This window comes from Carassius gibelio, chromosome A1, assembly GCF_023724105.1.
Source record: "Carassius gibelio isolate Cgi1373 ecotype wild population from Czech Republic chromosome A1, carGib1.2-hapl.c, whole genome shotgun sequence".
Classification (NCBI taxonomy): Eukaryota; Metazoa; Chordata; class Actinopteri; order Cypriniformes; family Cyprinidae; genus Carassius; species Carassius gibelio.
The window spans coordinates 26,463,914-26,483,811 of record NC_068371.1 but is presented as its reverse complement, the minus strand read 5'-3'; the positions used below and the strand labels follow the sequence as shown (position 1 = coordinate 26,483,811).

The 19,898-nt window shown below is 36.5% G+C and overlaps 2 protein-coding genes across 4 annotated transcripts; both read right to left on the bottom strand.

Annotated features, from left to right (window-relative positions):
- Positions 1 to 2,125: 2,125 nt before the first annotated feature.
- Positions 2,126 to 9,708, bottom strand: LOC128016839 (carboxypeptidase Z-like). 3 transcript variants are annotated; one of them, XM_052601673.1, is made up of 11 exons: positions 9,513 to 9,706; positions 8,826 to 8,852; positions 7,265 to 7,639; positions 6,770 to 6,985; positions 5,956 to 6,152; positions 4,506 to 4,667; positions 4,156 to 4,317; positions 3,936 to 4,071; positions 3,659 to 3,798; positions 2,866 to 2,965; positions 2,126 to 2,750 (listed from the first exon to the last, which is right to left on the bottom strand). In XM_052601673.1, exons 1-11 carry the CDS (start codon positions 9,607 to 9,609, stop codon positions 2,407 to 2,409), a joined length of 1,956 nt encoding a protein of 651 aa, XP_052457633.1. In that variant the 5' UTR covers positions 9,610 to 9,706; the 3' UTR covers positions 2,126 to 2,406. The 3 variants fall into 3 exon arrangements, 2 of the variants coding, with proteins under 2 accessions (XP_052457633.1, XP_052457643.1); XM_052601683.1 differs by having other exon boundaries at positions 7,265 to 7,634; XR_008184294.1 differs by having other exon boundaries at positions 2,698 to 2,750; positions 2,866 to 3,433; positions 9,513 to 9,708.
- Positions 9,709 to 9,785: 77 nt separating this feature from the next.
- On the bottom strand, positions 9,786 to 13,715 carry LOC128016879 (G-protein coupled receptor 26). Its single transcript, XM_052601743.1, has 3 exons — positions 12,502 to 13,715; positions 12,296 to 12,409; positions 9,786 to 11,537 (listed from the first exon to the last, which is right to left on the bottom strand). Exons 1-3 carry the CDS (start codon positions 13,170 to 13,172, stop codon positions 11,276 to 11,278), a joined length of 1,047 nt encoding a protein of 348 aa, XP_052457703.1. The 5' UTR covers positions 13,173 to 13,715; the 3' UTR covers positions 9,786 to 11,275.
- Positions 13,716 to 19,898: the final 6,183 nt, after the last annotated feature.

The window sequence follows — 19,898 nt, the reverse complement described above, 5'->3', positions numbered from 1 at the left end:
CACAACTGACTGATTTTAGAACACCACAGTTGTTTTCTCTTAGGTGCACCAACTCCTGAGTTCAGCAGAGAGTGAATGACAGGAACAGTGCCATTGTCTGTCAGACTTTAGCATAAGCAAGTTAGAGCTGATCTGTCTGAGCTGCTTATAGCGCACTACACTCTCACTGTCGCTTTATGCTGTACAAATCAATTTGTCTCCACTGATGTAAAATAATTGAAAAGCAAACAAATTATCTCTGCCACATTGAGCACACCTCACTGCCAGAAAAGAGAGAAAGAAGAAAGCAAGAGAGCTCTTTTACATGGATGCATATAGGCCTAAACCACGGATTCCACCCGACATGCTTCAACTGAAACTGCATTTTTTTATGTACCGTGCCTCCAGTTATGGGGAGATCAATGTAAAGTTGGAGCAAATGTGAAAGAGAAAAAAATGACAAATTAAGATTTGTAAAAATAGAAAGTACATTAAAAAGCAACAAATATATGCACTAAATCATGACTAGCATGTGGAGCCGAACATCTTGTAAGACAAAATGTTCCAACACACACACACACACACACACACACACACACATATATAAATATATATATAAAATTCCATCAACATGTGTTTGGAGGTTGTGAAGTGATGCAGTCATATTACAGGCCATTAGAGACTTTCTTGACAAAGCCACTGGGACAGACACCTGCTCAGCTGTAAAGAAAACTACTGCTGCAGCTGCAGTTGTACTTCACGACTGACTTCTTAGTAAAATAACAGTAACACAGTGACTGATGCAATCTGTGTCAGGAGTGGTACTGTACAAGCACATGACATATATGTCCAAAAATGTATTACAAATACATAAACATATTTGTATGGGCTAGATACAAATGTTAACATATGAAATTGTTCAAATTTCTAATAGGTTTCATATCTTTTTACTTCATATAAAAATATATTTTATTTATAGAATATATATAAATATATAACATTTGTGGTTTGTAGTATTTAGTCTGGTATATCTTATATTATATTTATCATGTTGGATACCTTGTTTTGTAGATATTTGTATCAGCATCAGCCATTTAACCATTTAACTTTTAAAATCCTACTTTTCAAAGACTTTTACTAAGACTTACTTTTAAACTTGCAATATTTCCAACGTTTAAGGGAACCATTTTACAGCAATCGAAATACATTCAACTCAAACCAAATATGTACTTGTGCTGGCCGTTAAAGTTATAGAGAACTGCTATTTAACATTATACAGGCTTTGTTGCCATCTAGTGGTTCAAAAAAAAAAGCATCCTATCTGCATAAAGCATTTAGGCCAGAAATTGCATAATACTACATTTGCAAGTAAAAAAAAAAAAAAAAAAAAAAAAAGCCTTCTGATTACTACAACAGAAAAAAACCCCTGAATACTACAACATACACTTAGTTTGTATAGACTTTTTGTATGATCTAACCACCGCAGTGTTTGTGATAGTGTTCTATGATTTGCACAATTTTAAAATGTACTCATCATCATCACAACATGATTTTTCATTATTGGGTGAACTATCCCTTTAAAAATTGTATTATCTCAATGCTGCACATTAGGAATTCCAGTTCTAATGTACAGTGAATGAAATTTATTTTAAAAATCAGAAATTGCTCAGAGGCTTATTCCTTTATTTATCTTGCACACCTGATGTTCAGTCCTCATTTGAAGGACATTAAGGGAAAAAAAGAACTTAATTAAAAAAGTACAATTAGCACTTCAACCACAGCCTTAAGGTCATGTACAGAACATCCCAAATGTGCCAAAAAAAGATTCATATACAAACATGGCCTTATAAAAGACTGTAAAACCACAGCAATGCTACAATTTACTATGCAATGCCATCCGTCCCATGTCTAGCTGCCAAAACTTATAAGAAGCTGCTTATAGCTGCAGTTGGGAAATTTGATCTAGTGCAGAATAGAAAATTATAAACAAAAAAGGCACATCTGATCTAATATGCCGGTTTGGTGCTAAAGTAACATTCTTATTATTATCAATATTAAAAACAGTTTTTGCTGTATAATATTTTTGTTGAAACCATGATTCACTAACATTCAGGTATTTGGGGTAAGGTTTTAAAAAAAGAAGAGAGAAAAGATATACTTTTATTCAGCAAGGACACATTACAATGATGCACTCTTGTTGAACAGGGACTTCTTTATAAAAAATAAAAAAATACACCACATTCCAGACTTTTGACTGGTAGTGTATAGAATGCAATAGCAGTAAAGCCTTCACTATATCCAGTGGTTAGCTGCACATCTTGCATGTCATAAGGAGATACTGTTACCATCATGTTGACTATCATCAAGTAAGGCTTGGGTGCCAAAAGTTAGTTGCCAGGTTGCCCTCCAATGGTGTTTGAAGGTTCCCTAGTTCTGCAGGAGCCAGGTAGGTGCAGATATACCTAACTGGCTGAAATAAGCCCACCACCAGGGCTTCTCAGTCCTCTCCTCCCCATTCTCTCCCAGTTCTCTCCGGCTGTTCTGTTCAAACTGATTAAATGGGTCAAAACGCTCATAGTTGTCCAGCTCAGGGATGTTAAAGTAGTTCAGAGAAGGTTCTCGTGGGACCTTCTTCAACACAAAGTCCACCCGTCTCACCTGTATGTTCCTTGGCAGGTTGATGCGCTTAGATGCTTTAGAGTAGCCGGAAGCAGCTACACTCACAATGTGGACACCTGGATTCAACAATCTCCAGTAATCACCATCCTCCGCTATAGAGAGAGACAGAGGCTACAGCAACCCTCATTTACATTTGCATTACTCATTTCAGGTTGATGCAAAAGAGAAAAAAAAAAATTGCATTATGACTTTATTATGAATAGTTACCTGTAGTGATGTCATGTCGCATCCCTTTAACAGATATTGTGGCTCCTTTAATGCCGTTTCCATGCTCATCCTTCACAATGCCCTTTATACCTCTGTGGACCTGCAAGTCATTTGACAACCCAGAGTAAAGGGTGATGATAAGCCTTTTTTAAATAATTATTTCTCTCAAATATAGGTAGTAGTGTGTGCATCAGGTGCAATGTGCATTTAGTTAACTTGTTAGGTCCTGTAAAAAGGTTAGCAAAAAAATAAAAAGGTGAGGAAAGTGATACAAATATGAAAAAAATAAGGTCATTTCAAGGCATAATAACATTTAAGCAGCTAAATAAACCCAAGACACCCTGTGGGGAGTGGGTGATAATGTAACTAATAGATATAACCATATTGCCCTAGCTGATTGATTACTTTAGGAGTTGCAAACATATTTCGTTTTACAAGTTTTCGGAAATCATAAAATATGTACTGATTTGCATAAACTTAGCTGAATACTGGATAAAGCCAGGCTCCAAATTATTGTTTCATTTTGTAGAATTATATCCCTTTTTATCACTCCATTGATCAGAATATGCTGTCAACAGCCAGAAAAGAAAATAATAATTCACCATGTTTTTAAGAATAAAATGTTGTATAAGATAACATATCAACAAACCCATTTGTAAAAACATTTTGAGACTGTAATTGAACTGTACTGTACTTTAAATCGACAAACAACTAGATGCAGTTTATCAAATAACTGTTGCAATGGATGCTTAGCTCAATCTCTGCTTATGACCCAATAGAAATATGAACTCACAAACTCCATAAAGCTGAGCAGTGCCTCCTTATTCCTGAGCCACTCGGGATAGAGTTCCTCCTCAGAGGGGAATTTATCACAGCCCAACTCCACAGTGATCTCATAACAGTTACTGTGCAGGTAGTTAAAGTCGGACATCCCTGATACAGTAACAGACAGGGGAAATACAAAGTGATATAGACAACAAAAGATGCCAAAATAATATAAAAGATTTTAATTGGGCATTAAATGCAGCATGATCATCTATATGTCTTCATTGATGAAGAATTGTGTTTACCTCCAGCAAAACTATACCACTGTGCTCCATTGGTTATTCCTCCTTTATTGGCAAATGAGGCTCCGCATCTCTCCGTGTCGTTGTTGGACATAGTGGGATGGGCATCTGCATAAGTCCTAGCCAACCGCCTGAAAATCTAAACACAGCAATGACTCGCAAAATAAAGAAAGTGTAAATGAAGTACGTGCAGGTGCTTTGCCTTCAACATTCATTTGCTCACTTGTTCATCTGGTGTGGGTGAGTACATCCTTTCTTCTTGGGGTTGTCTAGAGAGGTCAAAAGGGTATGAGATGACCAGTTCTCCTCCATGAAGACTGGCAGATATAACGAAAGGATAGGATCTTATCCACTTCATTACAGCATAGGTCTCTGGTGCAACTACCTGGGATACAAAAAGGTGTGAGCATGTAATTATGTGGAATAAATGTAGAAAAGTTTTCGAGAAGATGAAGAAGTTTCTCTATACTTTCTTCTAAAACTTACTGTATTTGATTTTTCATTCTAGTGTTTTTTTTATTTTTCAGTGTATTTTTTTGTTTGATAGAAATGGCTGTGCATTCATACTTCTACCTTGTTCATCCAGTAGGACTCAGGGATTGGGATGTGGTCACTACGGAAATGCCTGAAGCGACGGCGGTTGTAGAAGATGGAGGTGAGGTCAGGGAAGTTGCGGTTCAGATCGAGACTCTGTGCATTGGCCCGACCGCTGGTCCACCCGTTGTACTCATGACCCTAGATGTTACAAAGCTCATCAGTCAAAAACCAATGGCAAATTTTAACAGGGTTTCAAAAAGAGTAACTAAATATTTAAAGGGATAGTTCGCCCAAACATGAACAACATGTGGGTGAGTAAATGAGGACAGAACCTTCACTTTGAGTGCACTATCCTTTTAAGAACATACAGAACATACAGACTTTTTTTTAAGTTACTTGTAAAACATTTGCTACACATCAAACTAAATGACTAATTAACGAGTTAAACACATTGGATGGATCAGAAAGTCTAAATGAAGTCAGAAATTAAGAAGAATATTAAAAAGAAGGCAAGTATTAAAAGACTATACAAAGCAAGTTAAAATAAACAAAAAGAGAGAAAACATCAGAACCAGGCAAAGATATGTCTATAAGCTATAAGTGTTAAAAGAATGGACCAACACAGTTTTATCCTTTTATTTAACATTCAGTTCATTTTTATGTTAGCTAATCTAACATAATTTGGTGGAATAATTTTATACTGTAATTAATTCTAAAAATATAAATTATTATTAGAATTTTATGAATTAAATAAAGTGTCTAAAAACTGCTTCCAACACAATACTTTTCCCGTTTCACAGACAAGGCTTAAGACTAAAATGTAATTCTGAGCTGTTTCAACTAAAATGAACTCGCACTGACTGATCTTAAAACATATCAGTGCCTTTGTTTTGTCTCAAGATGCACACTATTAAGGTTTTTTCTAAGGCTTTTCAATAAAAATTACTTAAATGCCCTAAGTGATCTATGGCCTAATCCTGGCTTAGTCTAAATCCTGTCTGTGAAGCTGGGCCATTATATTTTAAAATATAGTGGTGATCAGTATTATTTTGAGAAGACTCAGATTAATTTACCATTAGTTTTGCAAGCAAATGTTAAAATACTGCTGGCAACTGAGACACAGAAAATGCAGACAATTGTCTATTAGAGTGGTTAGTCAAGACCTCCCTCTACCAGTTGTCTTTTTCAGTTCATAGCTGAATCACTGGACAAATTGTACCTTTTTTATGCTTGTTTTGTTACGGTTTTGATTTCATAGGCAGTATAAAAACTGTGCCAACAATGAAACTCAATTGTTCCACAACAGCAAAGACTGTGGTTGCCCTGACATGGAGTTAATCTGAGGTCTGAGCTGTTCCGGAAGATACTCTCTGGTGCAGGGAGCTTGGTATGGTCAGTCAGCCGACAAACAGACAGGCAGACAAACTCAGACAGCAAAATATTTACTTCCTGTTTGATGTGTTTCAGGGTCGTTCCTATGGGCTACCTCAGAAGCGGCAATCTCATAGCCGTCTGGATTCATGGAGGGTAGGATATGGATGCGTGTGGTGTTGATGATACTCTGAATTCGCTCATTGCCCCGCAGATACTCCGAACACAGATACTGAGCCAGGTAAATCAGCAGCTGCCGGCCAAGAACCTCGTTTCCATGCATGTTCCCAATTAATTTGATCTCTGGCTCCACTAGAGGGCAGTGAAGAGACAAATGGAAAAAGGAGTACAATCAGTGCTTAATTTGGAATAGAATAATACAATAGTACTCTCACTGTTGAATAAGGCAGAAATAGCAAGTTATACTGGTATGGCATTGCAAATTCATTTTCAAGATGCACACTATTGTGTTATAATAATAATTATATTAATAGTATTATAATAATATTGTGAAATATTATTACGATTTAAAATATTTCTATGGTAATATATTTTAAAATGTAATTTATTTATGACAAAGCTGCATTGCTGAATAAGCAGCCATTACTTTCATCTTTAGTGTCACATCATGGTCCTTTAGAAATCAGTTTAATATTCTGATTTGCTTTTCAAGAACCATTTCCTAGCATTATAAATGTTGAAAACAGTAGTGACGCTTAATGTTTTTGAGTAAACATGATACATTTCAGTACTCCTTGATCAGCAGAAAGTTCAATAGGCATTTATTTGAAATGAAAATAATTATCAACAATATAAATGCCTTTACTTTCAATTTAATGCATCATTGCTGGATAAAAGTAATACTTTATTTAATAAAAAAATCATACTGACCCCAAACTTTGTATAACGATAGTGTACCTCATACTCACATAGGTCATGTTGTCCAGGGTTATCAGAGAATTCAATAACCAGTAAGTCTTTTCCTTGCACACTGCGCCCGATGCTGTATGTTTGTGAGATATGGGGGCATTTTGCTGCTGTCTTCTTCAGGATGCTGAACATCTGCGAGTTGGTGTGGTAAGTGAACCGAAGGATAGTGAAAACTCCACCATCGGATATGTCGGCAAAGGCCACCTCCTGCTTTTCTGGGGGAAGAAAATGATGTGAAAATGTTATAGATTTTAAAGGTCATATACCCCTTATCCTTAAAAAGAATAAAACATCATGAATTTATAAACCTATTTATTATCACAACTGTCAGGATGACCTCAATTTACGTGATTTTTACATGACATTCATTAAATAAACAAATAATAAGTATGTAATAAATAATCATTAAATATAGTATTGACTAAGCATCTAAACCTATTAGTTAATAATTGATCTTACCTGTAGTTTTACTGTGATTTCCTCACAACTCTTACCTCTTAACTCTGACAGTGGGTCATAACAGCCCTCCTCACTGCCAACAAAGAATCGGTCGCAGTCCAGAAAGTAAGGCCATGCCATTTGGATGGCCTCAAAGGCATGAATACAGCTCTTTTTCACCATCTCACATGAGCTACGGCACGGCTTCATTATTCTGTTATCTTGACAACGGGGAGCCAACACTGAGCAGCCCAACAGACGGAGGTCTGGAGAACACTCTCCATTCAGCAGCGCGTGGATCACGCTCAAGAGCAGGTACTCGGCACCCATCTCTAAATCCTGCCGTGAACGATGGCCCACAATGTTGGGGAATGTGGTGTGGCTATAGGGCACATCCTGACAGTAACCAAGCACCATCTCCGTACACTGCGCTAGCCACGCGAGAGAAAGAAATTCATTTAGAAAGAATGTCTCACAGTAAGGTCTAGCAGTGTTTAAATTTAATATGGAAACTTTAAGAGTCAAAGTTTATATCAATATTTCTGTCTGCTCCCAGTTCTTGGACCGGAACATTTTGTGAAATGTCATCCGCAGTGGAATGTTTTGATACTACATTTTAAAGCGAGGGCCTAATGTATCAAGTTTATATAATATTTGAAAGTTTCAAGAAAGAATGCTTCACCTATTCAGCCTGTTAGTAATAAATACAGTTCATTGTATGTTACACTCATAATGAGTACAGTATTGCTTTTTCTTTTGACAGAATAGTTCAATAGTTCATAGAAACATTTAACCCGAAATGTATATGAGTTTGTTGCTTCATAAAAACAGATTTAGAGAAATGTAGCTTTACTTGCTCACCAGTGGATCCCCTGCAGTGAATGGGTGCCGTCAGAATGAGAGTTCAAAGAGCTGATAAAACAGCTTTTACACTGGAGGAAACATTATTATGAATAAGAATATGGACTATATATTTTGTCCAGAAGTGACAGTTCAGAATCCCTTAATGATGTACAATATTTCTTTCTTACAAGCATGTTGACTTTTGCTTCACACTGGTGGACTGGAGAATTGTGTAATGTGGATTATTCTGATGCTTTTATCAGCTCTCTGGAGTCTGGACTTATTCTGACAGTTCCCACTCATAGTAAAGGATCCAACGGTGAGCAACTGATGTAATGATAAATCTCTCTAAAACTGTTCCAATGAAGAAACAAACTCATGTACATCTCGGCCTGATGGTGAGTTTACATTTTTGAGTAAACTGTTCCTTTAATATATCACATTAATAATTCGGCTCTTTTAAACTAATTATAGACTGTACCTTTGCATATGCTTTCTCAAATCTTTCACTAGTTAACCCTAAGGTCTTCGAGAATATATCATGCCTATCTCTTTCTACAGTAATGAATAGACAAGTCCCATCTTGCAGCGGTGTTTGGTATTCGAAGTACCTTTTTCCCCCTTACCTTACAGGCTAGAGCTGTGAAACACTAGATGTTTTTGCACTATAAATTTTAGAAAACCATGCAAGAACAATATAACAATTATGTATATGTAACTTTATAGTCGGTAATCTGACCCAGTATGCATAATAGAAAAAAATGAAATACTTACTCTCTTCTGCAGGTGTTCTGCATCTTCCTAAAAAAACAATTATACACAGAGGCAGTTACATCAGCTGAAGTCTGGTGTCTGAAGGCTAGATGGCAGTAGAGTACAGAGTGGAAAGAAAGACGTCGTTCTGCACGAATATTGCGTGACAATTTCAATCCATTGCACAATTGGTGCGTGCATTTGCAATCAAGCAAAACATTATTTGAGCATTTATATTGCTAATCAATATAACCCGTTATATAACCAATCCGTTGCCTAGATCACATTTCTGGGTATTCAACCAACCAGCTTCATGAGATGCAACTTCTAAAGAGTGTTTGAAAGTATACTGGGAACTTTTTTTTTCCCCTTCATAAAGTAAACCATTTTAAAACACTGATTAAAAACATATATTAATATGATTGTTGCAGTAAGTAATAATAACAACAATACTAATTTCTAGTTCTAGTCACAGTTTAGGCTTACCTACTGATCGAAATTTTAGTAGCTTATTTAATTTTAAGCATTTTAAAGCAAATTTAAAAATGTATTTATGATCGTTAAAAATAAATTCAAAAGAGCGTTCAAATTTGAAGACTAAGTAACTTGGATATATTGTAAACGTCTCCTGTTTTCTCCAAATAAAATTGCATGGGTTACCTATAGCCTACTAAAGTTGTTGCAACACTAATGAATGTATAATGTTACCTATTGCTGCTTCTCCTGGAGAACATCTTCTTGGGACGCTCAAGCATGTCGCCAGTGCGCTTAAAAGTATTAAAACCGTCAGCATTTTGCTGTCCATAAACTGAATGATGTGGCAGTCGGTACGACGTAGCCTACAAAGATCATCTTCCGAAAAGTCCCGCTACCCCCATCGCTTAAGGGAGAGCCTGCCTGCACGAGCAGCGCTGCCAAGTGATCAAATTACAGCAAAAAGTTTCTCCGCGGTAAGCTGCAGCTTTTGTGCTGTTTCTGGGACCCAATGTCATTCTGTAATTACAGACCTTTAGGCAAGCCTGACTTCACGTTTACCCCCTTTGCTTTAAAGGCATATTTCAAAACCACTGTTTTTTCTTGTTGTTGTTGTTGATTTGTTTTGTTTTTCTTGGTGTGTCGTTTCTGTGTAGTTGCCTGCACTGTTTTCAGAAAGGCAGGTGTCCACCTGGGTATATAAAGCCCTACTCTTCACTGTTTAAGACCAAACTGTAATGCATGAGACATTAACACAATCAAATATGAAAAAAACACTGAGTTATTTAAGAATCCAATCATTATTCTCTAGAGCTGTTATAAAGTAAAAATAATAATGATAAAAAAAATAAAATAAAAATTGGAGTAGAATTGGAGAACAAAAGTTGTCACTTGTGTTTTCATTTGAACATATTTTCTTGTTAGCACATATTATAGGTCAAAGAGCACAGGGGTCAAAGCACATTGCCTACACTGTGGATGGAGAATGTACTATTTATACACCTGCACATTTTTATGACTTTCTCTTTATGGAACTTCAAAACATACACTGTAAAATCTATTAACTTAATGTGTTGAATTAAATTGCAAACATGACTAACTAAAGCTATTTGACTGCAGTTTGATGAGGTCAACAGATGAAGATAATACTGAATCAAGCAGAAACTGAATTTTGAAACTAGGGCTAAATTTCACCTTTTAGCATTATAAATTAACACTGGAGCAGCTTTAAGTTTTAATAACCTTGCGGCCCAGCCAAAGGCTGCATGCACTCTGCTGAATAAAGTTCTGAATATTTAATTATTTAATTACATGAGAGATGTAGGTTTGTCTTCATGATATTCAATGTACTATTATGGTTTGTGTGTGTGTGTGTGTGTGTGTGTGTGGTCCTGGTATTCCTTACATCACACAAGGATAGTAATATCAGTCATTTTTGACAGCTTAGAAAACATACAGAATTCAGTTTTAAGAAAATCTAAAAATGCTGAAAGTTTTCTGTGAGGGGTAGGTTTAGGGGTAGGGTTCGTGGAAGTGTCCCCTCAATAAAAATTTAGTTCTGGCGGAACCTGTATAGGACCAAAAGGGCACTTTAGCAATGAATCTGTCTAAATTATTTACAACAAAACTAAATGTTATTGGTTAAATCAGGTAGAGATAGCTATTTGTGCAGATCATCACTTTTTACAATGATAAATACCTATACAAATATTACTCTTCTACTATAATTTCTTTCAGAATATACATTATAATACACATTACAATACTATGTTGTCAATAAAGATTCATACATTTATAACAGAGTGTGCAAAACTTCATGGCGATCCAGAGATTGGCAAACGTTTTGACCTACCAAGGTTATAACAGACAGAAATGACACATACGCCATTATTTCAGAAATTATAGGCAGTTCGGTGTGCCATTTAGCCACTGATTAACCAAACCACTGCTGAGCACATATTTCTGAGGGTGTCAGTTGTCAGCCTTTTTCACCTGCTCTAGTGACAGTTAGCCTCCGTCAGCTTGTTAACCCTTTGTGAGTAGCATTCATTCTCCATGCCTGAGGGACTGCTGTTACCAGAAAGTCTGTATAAGTTCCGTCCCAAAATCCTGTTGCAAACTCCAAAAAGGACCTTCTTATATTGTCGGCGTAAGAGGGAGTAGACAAAAGGGTCAGAGGCAGCTTTGCTGTACACTAAGCACTTGCTTATGATCCCCCAATAATGGTCGATTTTTACTGAAGGAGACAGTTCAGTCAGTCTAGGAGAAAAGAATGATCTATATTATTATAGAAACATTTAATATGGCATTGTGTTTAAGAAATAAATGATTCATGGCCATGTGTTAAACAAATTATTATAAATTAGTGTTTTCTAGCACACAGTGTAAAGTCACATTAATACAGAAGTTTATTTAATAATCAAATTACATAATAGGGCCTACTTGCAACAAACTGTTATTAAATATTATTCTTAATAATCTTATTATTATTTTACAGGGCAGTAACAGTTTAAATATTTAATATCTTTATCATATGCCTTGCTTTAAGTCAGTGATCCTCAGATCTGGCTTGCGAGATTCACTTTCCCTAATCAATGTCATATCAGTGTCTTCAGGATCATTTGAAAATCACAAGTACGTTTGTTTGATTAGGGTTGGAGCTAAACAGTGTCCCTTGCACTGTTATTCATATGAACACTAACTATTGCGATTGAATTACAATAATATCTGTTTCCATAGACACAAATCATCTCATATGTAAAAGATGATTTACAAATGTGTAATATTGTCTCTCAGGCAAAATATTCACTGGAGTCAAAAAAAAAAAAAAAAAGAAATGTGACAACTGTACTACTGTAGACATAAACTTATTATTGTCGTGGGAGAACACATACTTGTAAAAAAAAAAATGTTAAATGTTAAATGTTAAAAAGTAGTATCTGTTCTCGCAGAAACTATATTGTTTGTATTATTTCAAGCAATCCATTCCTCCAAAATGAACTGTTATAATGTAATACCGTGTTATGACATAGGGGGCGAAGCACAGGACGAACGACCCGATGAATATGCCGATTTTCTTGGTGGCCCTCTGTCTCCTTTTCTTCTGCTCCAGTAAGCACCGTTGTTTCACACTAAAAAGTTACAAAGACGAGTCACGAATACACATGCTTAAAATATGTAAAATAGAGCACTGTCATTTTAATACATAATGTTTTAAATGTACCTTGGGTGAATGTCGACAAGTAGTAAAAGCGTCTGCACCGTTATTACATCTATCCTCTTACAATGAAAGCGCGCCACTTGTAGCACTTTCAGGTAGGTAAAGCATAGGATCAAAAGCGAGACGACGAAAGTACATGCGTGGAACACTGCGGTGAACACCGTGAAATGAACACGGCTCTCAGCATCGTTTCTCAGGTGCAAGGTGCAAGAAGCGTACGCGGGGCTGTAATCGACCCAGGACAGCAGCAGACTAGTGAGCGAGAATGCGAGCGAGTGAAGCCAAGCATAGCTGACCATTAGTGCGGCATTCTTGAGTCTCATTTTGCTGGAATAAGTCAAAGGAAAAACCACGGCTATCCAGCGGTCTATGCTGAGAGCTGCCATGCTCAACATTGTGTTGGTAGTCAAGAAAGTGTCCATAAAACTCACTGTATAACAAAAGTGGTCGCCAAAAGGCTTTTGGTGTTTTACGACCCCAAGTAGGGTGGAAGGCATGTTGAGAACAGTGATGAGGATGTTGCAGAATGAGAGGTTCATGATGAAGATCCCCGGCACCTGTGAACGAACTTGTGCGCTGCAGGTGAAACATAGTAACACTAGCAAGTTCGCCACGAGCGACACCACTGCAATTACAACGATGAGCGACTCTAGAAATATGTCCAACAAGTTCATGTTCCTGTCCTATGTCAATAGCAGCTGATTTGTTGTGAGCTATTGTCCGTTGTCTCACCTCGGGTCCTCGGTGGCTCATCTTTGCTGCTATCCATTGTGCTTTGGTAAAAATGAACGCCGTCAAGTATCGGTCATTGTCGAGGAGTGCTGTCCATTGTGCTGAAAATACCTTTAACTGACTTGATTATCATCATATCTTCACCTTTAATTGAACTGAATCCCGTCGTCCGCATATACGGAGTTAAAACTGTAATCTTTGTATGAATTTAAATTAGGCACCGTAATACAACACGGTCGACAGTAGAAGGTGAAGTGAGAGCGCGCTGTCGGTGCGCGCGCTCATGCGTATTAGAATTCTCTGAGCGCTCCCGGCTCACGTGCAGCAAGTTTATTGCATGTGACGTTTGCTTGACAAACTGCAGTTCGGCCAGTGGGAGAGATTGTTGATAGAAGATATGAGTTCTTTACGCCGAAGGAAGCTGCAAAGCTCTGCTCAAAAGTAAACGAATTCATGGTATACAGTTGCGCTCTGTGACATTAAAAAAATAAGTAAAGCCTACCCCCGAAGCTCGATTATATACACAATAGCGAGAGTTAAAGCATCACAAGTAATGGACACGACTCAAGTCCAACTACTGTGTGTTTGTAAACAAAATAAATAAATAAATAAATATTATTTAAAGTGGTATAACTTTTACTTCGCTTCTGGCCAAAATACCAGTCCATATTCCATAATAACGCTTCCTCCAGTGAAAAAGTCCATCCCCTGTTGTCCTTTCCCATAAAAGTTCACCAACATATTTGTGGTGCTTGATGTGTGCACATTTTTCTCTCTTCGTTCAGATGGGAAGCAACGGGTTTAAGCTAAAAACGGTTTACAGATGATTTGTTTATTACAAACACGCAGCTTTTCATTTCACAAGATGTTAGTTGATCTATTTGAGTCTTGTGGATTATTGTGATGTTTTTATCTGCTGTTTGAACTCTCATTCTGACGGCACCCATTCACACAGTGATGTAATGCTACATTTCTTTCAATCTATTCCTATGAAGAAACAAACTCATCTACATCTTGAGTAAATTTTTAGAAAACTTTTAATTATGGGGTTGACAGAATGGAAATAAACAGCTAAAGGTAGTGATTAGTGAGCAATTAAGAGATAGGCCTACTGAAATTTTTAAATTGCATAGCCTCTCAGGACTAAGTAAATAGTACATTAAAGACATTTTTGATATAGGTACACAACATTTTCCATTTCTTTCTGCATTTCTTTCTGTCTTGGTAGAACAAATGAAACACGTGTTTATTTTCTATGCACATGCAAACACAGACACACACATGCACACACACACACACGCACGACTGCGCTCAGCAGGTAATGTCAGGGCTATTTTTTCACCATCACCATGGCAACTTGTAAAGTTATTTTAGACTCTTTTTCCAGTCTTTTTCTTCTTCTTCTTTAATCATCAAGGACAATTTTTTAAACACATCTGCCATTGTAGTGCTTTGTGGCTGCTGGTGTGTGTACTAGTGTACAATGGGACTAAAGATGGCTCTCAAGAATTTTCTTTCTTCTAGAAAAATGTTTAAGAATAACTCATTGAATACTGAGAAAAAACAGTCTACTTAGGTAAACTACAAATCACATGAACAAAAACTGCTATGTTTGCAGATGACTTTTGCTAAATACATCCAAAGCTTGGTTAAATGATCTGTATTACATAAATTAAATGTCTGTCTTCTTTTGTTAACATAAATTCTGTAATCTCTTCATTTAAATTTAGCTTTTTAACGCATAAGGTTAAAACACTTTCCAAATATATTATGTTGTGACAGAATAGAACTGAAAAATGTCTCTGTTGTGATTAAATTGGTGGAACCCCCCAAATAAAACAGATTACAGCACTATATCCAGAAACTCTGACAGCACTTAAAGAGATAATAGGTGTAGTGCTCTCATTATATGATTAGCTATTGGCTCTGATCATAGCTATTTTACAGTACGTTGATGGAAACCCTCATTTGAGTGCAGAGGAAGTGTCCTGTGGTAAAGAAGGAAACCTTTTTGGTCACATGTTCAGACCCTTGGAGGATGTTACGCAATAAAGTGGTGATGCCAGAGTCACTTAAGATGTCAACAGTCAGGGCATACCTTGGTCTTTTTTTTCCCTCTCTATTTTCATATGTATAAAGAGAGAGAGAGATTACATAACAGGATGCCTAGAAGTCAGGATGAGGTTGCTTATTTTGTATATAGAGGTGTACTGCTCTGTACACTGTGAGCCAGAAAACTGAATCACATCCACACGGACACCTCTAGCCATTTTTTTCACGCACAAACAAAGTAGGATGCAATAAACATGTTTTTTATACATACTGTATTTGTTTTTCTGTCATTGTGGGGAATTTCCATAGACTTACAATACTGTTTTTATACAAAAATAATGATATTTTCTATCCCCTGTCCTTACATTTCTGCATTTACATTAAGAAATATATAGTGTTTAACAAGCCATTTTCCCCATGACAACTGATGGCTGGTTCCCACAGTTGTGATTTCAGCTTTTACCACCCTTGTGGGAATAGTAATTTAAGAAAACGTGACACACACACACACACACACACACACACACACACTCACACCATATTGTCCTTTATTGCATCAACAACAGTAATAAACCTACATTTGGTCTGATCCAGGATCTCATCTGATGCTATATTTATGTCTTTATCAAATTAAGCGGCTTAATAAAATGTCATAGAATCAACATACTGTTTGCTCTATCCAACCAAAGTAAACCATGACTTCCAATATTACACCCCAAATTTATCAAAGATAAGGAGGACACTAATTATGTTTAAATTTACTGTAAACAGACTTTCATTTACTTTGTATATTAAAATCAAATAATGTAAATATACATGAAACACATATAAGAACCAGAGTAGAAGAGGAAAAGAAGACTGGTGGTTCTGCTATGGCTTCAGTTATGTTAATAGGAGAAGACAGGTTGACCCCCCCCCCCCCCCCCCCCCTTCAGCTTTCCTGCGCCACAGGCACACACACAGCAGGCTGGCTAGCATTTGAAAAATATCAAACTCTTTTCATCCATTATAGATGTAAAATAATGTGCTTTCAGTTAAGATCAAAAGCCATGATGTGTTTTTAAGTACATTAAAGGATATTGTGTACTATGGTGGAGGACTGGTTCATTTATTAATGTTGTAAATGGCCTGAATGTATATAAATATAGTAAATGAAATGGGCATTGTAATGTGATTTGCAAACAGATAAACTGAATCTCTGTGGAATGACTTTACTTTACACTCTAACAATGAAGGTTTCAAAAAGGAGGATTTTATAAATATACTAGATTTTCCGTATCGAATACTGAAATCTGAAAATGTAGGTGCACAAACCACTTAAATACACGCTTTTTCCTCTGCACTGCAGCCTTTAGTAAATAATTCACTAAAACTCCTGTCGCAGAAAGATCAGCTGAGTACAGAACTGGGCTCATTGCGTGCAGTTCTTGTTGTTCTTCTGTGTGATGTCACGTGTGAAGGCATGTTTACTCAATCGTATCAATGTGCAATTGTCTTTTAAATGTTAAATATTAGTGGGAAGTATACTTTAACTCCATAATTCTCCCTGTCCAGTTTGAGGAAGTTTAAGGGAAGGATGGGAAACTGTTTCCTCTTTCCCCATTAAAAGGGTTGCACCTGTATTATACATCTTTCATATTTATTGGACACTCTAAAGAGCATCCACCCCACCAGTACAATTATTACAACAAACCCAAATATCTCACAACACCCAGACAAAATATCAGGTCATAACATGTAAAGAAAGAAAAGAAAATCCATAAATTATTCAAGAGACAACTTCTGTCACTAACTGATAGTGTAAGCATCTCTATGTTGTACCGCATGTTTTTCTCAGGAAAACTGCTTTGTTTGCATTCTTTATCTTGCTTGCTACATAATGTTGTGGGTGTGATTAACATCTTGTGTGACTATGGTGGCTGAAAACACATCCAGATGGTTTGTGCCTGAAAGATGAGGCCGATCATCAGAGGGTAAGTTTGCAAGGATAATGTTGATGGAATAACATGAGATAAGATTTAATAACACTAAGAGAAAGTGGACCCAGAGCCAGGCTAGCCTGGAGTGAACCCAAAGCCTGTTGTGAAATATGCTACTCCCACACAAAAATCCCATTACTTTTCCAGCTTCTCAAGCACTCTGGGGTTTGAAGGAGTTCACTGCTGTGGGTGATAGTTCCCGTTTAATTTCTTTGTTAGCATCATGTTACACTTAAATGGAATTTCAGTTTTGCAATGAGCTTGATTTCCCTTTTGATTTAAAGGGCTTTCCACTTAGGTGTGTGTGTGTGTGTGTGTTGTCCTGGTATTCCCTATAAATGTTCCCACAAGTATAGTAATGCCAGTAAATTTAGGACATTTTTTTTTTTTTTTTTTTTTTTTTTTTTTGTGGTCCCATGAGGAAACAAGCTCATAAATCATGCATGAGGTCGTTTTTGGAAAATCTAAAAATGCAGAAAGTTATGTGAGGTGGTAAGGGCATATAAAGTACAAAAAATCCCCATGTCCCCATAAAACATGGAAACCCCAGCATTTTTTATTAGCTTAATTTTAGCATTTATTTCAGCATAATCCCAAATGTACAGTTACTTTAACAACTTTAATGTATACAACAGCAAATGCATTTTTATTTATTTGGACTCAATTTAATTTTTGTGACTAAGTCATTCTTACCCAGCCTGCAAACCATCTCTCCTTTTGTTTTTACCAATAACTAAGCTTAATTTTACCTTATTTATAATGGAATTGTGTATACACTGTGTTAATAAATGCTGTAAAATACTGATCATTGATCATACTGATAACTCATGCATTAACTAATGTTCATTTTTATTGTACCTCCATGAAACAAAAAATGTTTGATTTGAATTAATAAAACTAAAACTAATTGAATATAATTCATAAAAATAAATTGAATGAACCTTAATTGAGGTATTAAATAAACCAAGGATTTTCTATGTGATTATTTGCTTTGATTTTACTTAACACATGCATTACTCATTCAATGTACACAGCCACACAAACTGCAGTGGTCTGACCGTGTCTAGCGCTCCACAGCATCCTGAATGTGACAGGTAAGAGTGAACCAGTTGACAGGTAGTTCTTATCACCCACAAGCACCTGCTTCTCTGAGAGAGAGGGTCTGCTATCGCTGGAGTGACATAAATAAAAAACAAAGCAAGTGCTCTCTTCCTCTTCCCATCTGCTAGCAGATCTGTAGAGTAAAATTAATTGAGTGAATGTGAAGAATGTGGTTTGAAAGAGGTTCACAGGACAAAAGAAGAAATAAGAAAAACAGAAACAGAGAAAGATAGACAAAAGCACCTTCATAAAGAGCATTCAAGAGAAAATGTGAGGGAAAAGTATGTGAGGAAAAACGTATATGCTTTCAGGATAGCCCTTTAATCATGGTGAGTGCTAAGAGAAAATGTGTCTGCTATTTAAAATCTTCAAACAATGCCAGTTATCAGCCAGGAAAATAAAACACACCCTGTGCGCTCGGTCTCATCATCTCCATCATAATGGTTTTACATAATATGTGTTCAGATTAGCTTCAAAGGTGATTTACCATGGCTTAGATGCTCCATTTGTAATAGTTTTTTAGTGTGTGTCTCTGTGGAGCTGAGATTCAGTAATTGGCAGAGTATAATTGTGCAAAAGCACTCTCTGCTGTTCCCTCTCTCCTATCAGTCTGTGTGCAAACTCTCTAGCGAGGCGGGCTGAAGAAATGGCCACATATGCTTACTTCAGCCTCCAGAAATAGAGCTCTGAAGGAGTGAGTGATTAAAAGCCTGTTCCTCTGAGGTTATGAGGAAAATTCAACAGGGGACACAAACATATCCATATTGGGTCTTATTTAAAAACCACTTCAATACATTTTCAGTAAAATATGCACTTTTCATGAGGAAATCATGATTCAACATTATGTTAACAGCAAAATGTATTATAAATAATTTTCACACACACACAAAAATCAACTACTGCTTTTAACATTGATAATAATAAGAAATGTTTCTTGCTTAAACTACTTTCTGAAGGATCTTGTGACACTAAAGGCCAGAGTAGTGACTGTTGGGAATTCAGCTTTTACTGAATTTCAGATCAAATATGCAGCCTTGGTGAGCAAAGATACTTCTTTGATAGCATTTAAAATTCTCAACTACCGTTAAACATTTAAATTGTAATTATCATTTCACAAGTTCACACATACACATAATAAACAGTGTAAAGATTAAGCATATTTGGCGTGCTGTCTGAGAGCACCCCCAGTTTGAGATAGAAATAGTTAGTATTAGTACAGTCTGTATGTATAAAGTGCTTTACAAATAAATGAATAAATAAAGGAGTTAGAAGTGAGGTGATGGGGTGGTGGAAGGATGCTAGGAGGGAAGTCTGCTGTGTATATATACACCTCTTATCTTGGTTATTGTGTTCATTACTGATTGTGCTCCACTCGTGTTAATTAGGTTCATGATCTGAACGTGCTCCTCCGGAAATTTGTTAATAAAACATCATAAATGGAATAAGCAAGTAAAGCATTGCTTTTTCTCTGAATAGCAATAAATACAAATAAAATGATAAAATAGCTTGTATATGCACAGCTGTCAAATGAGGCCA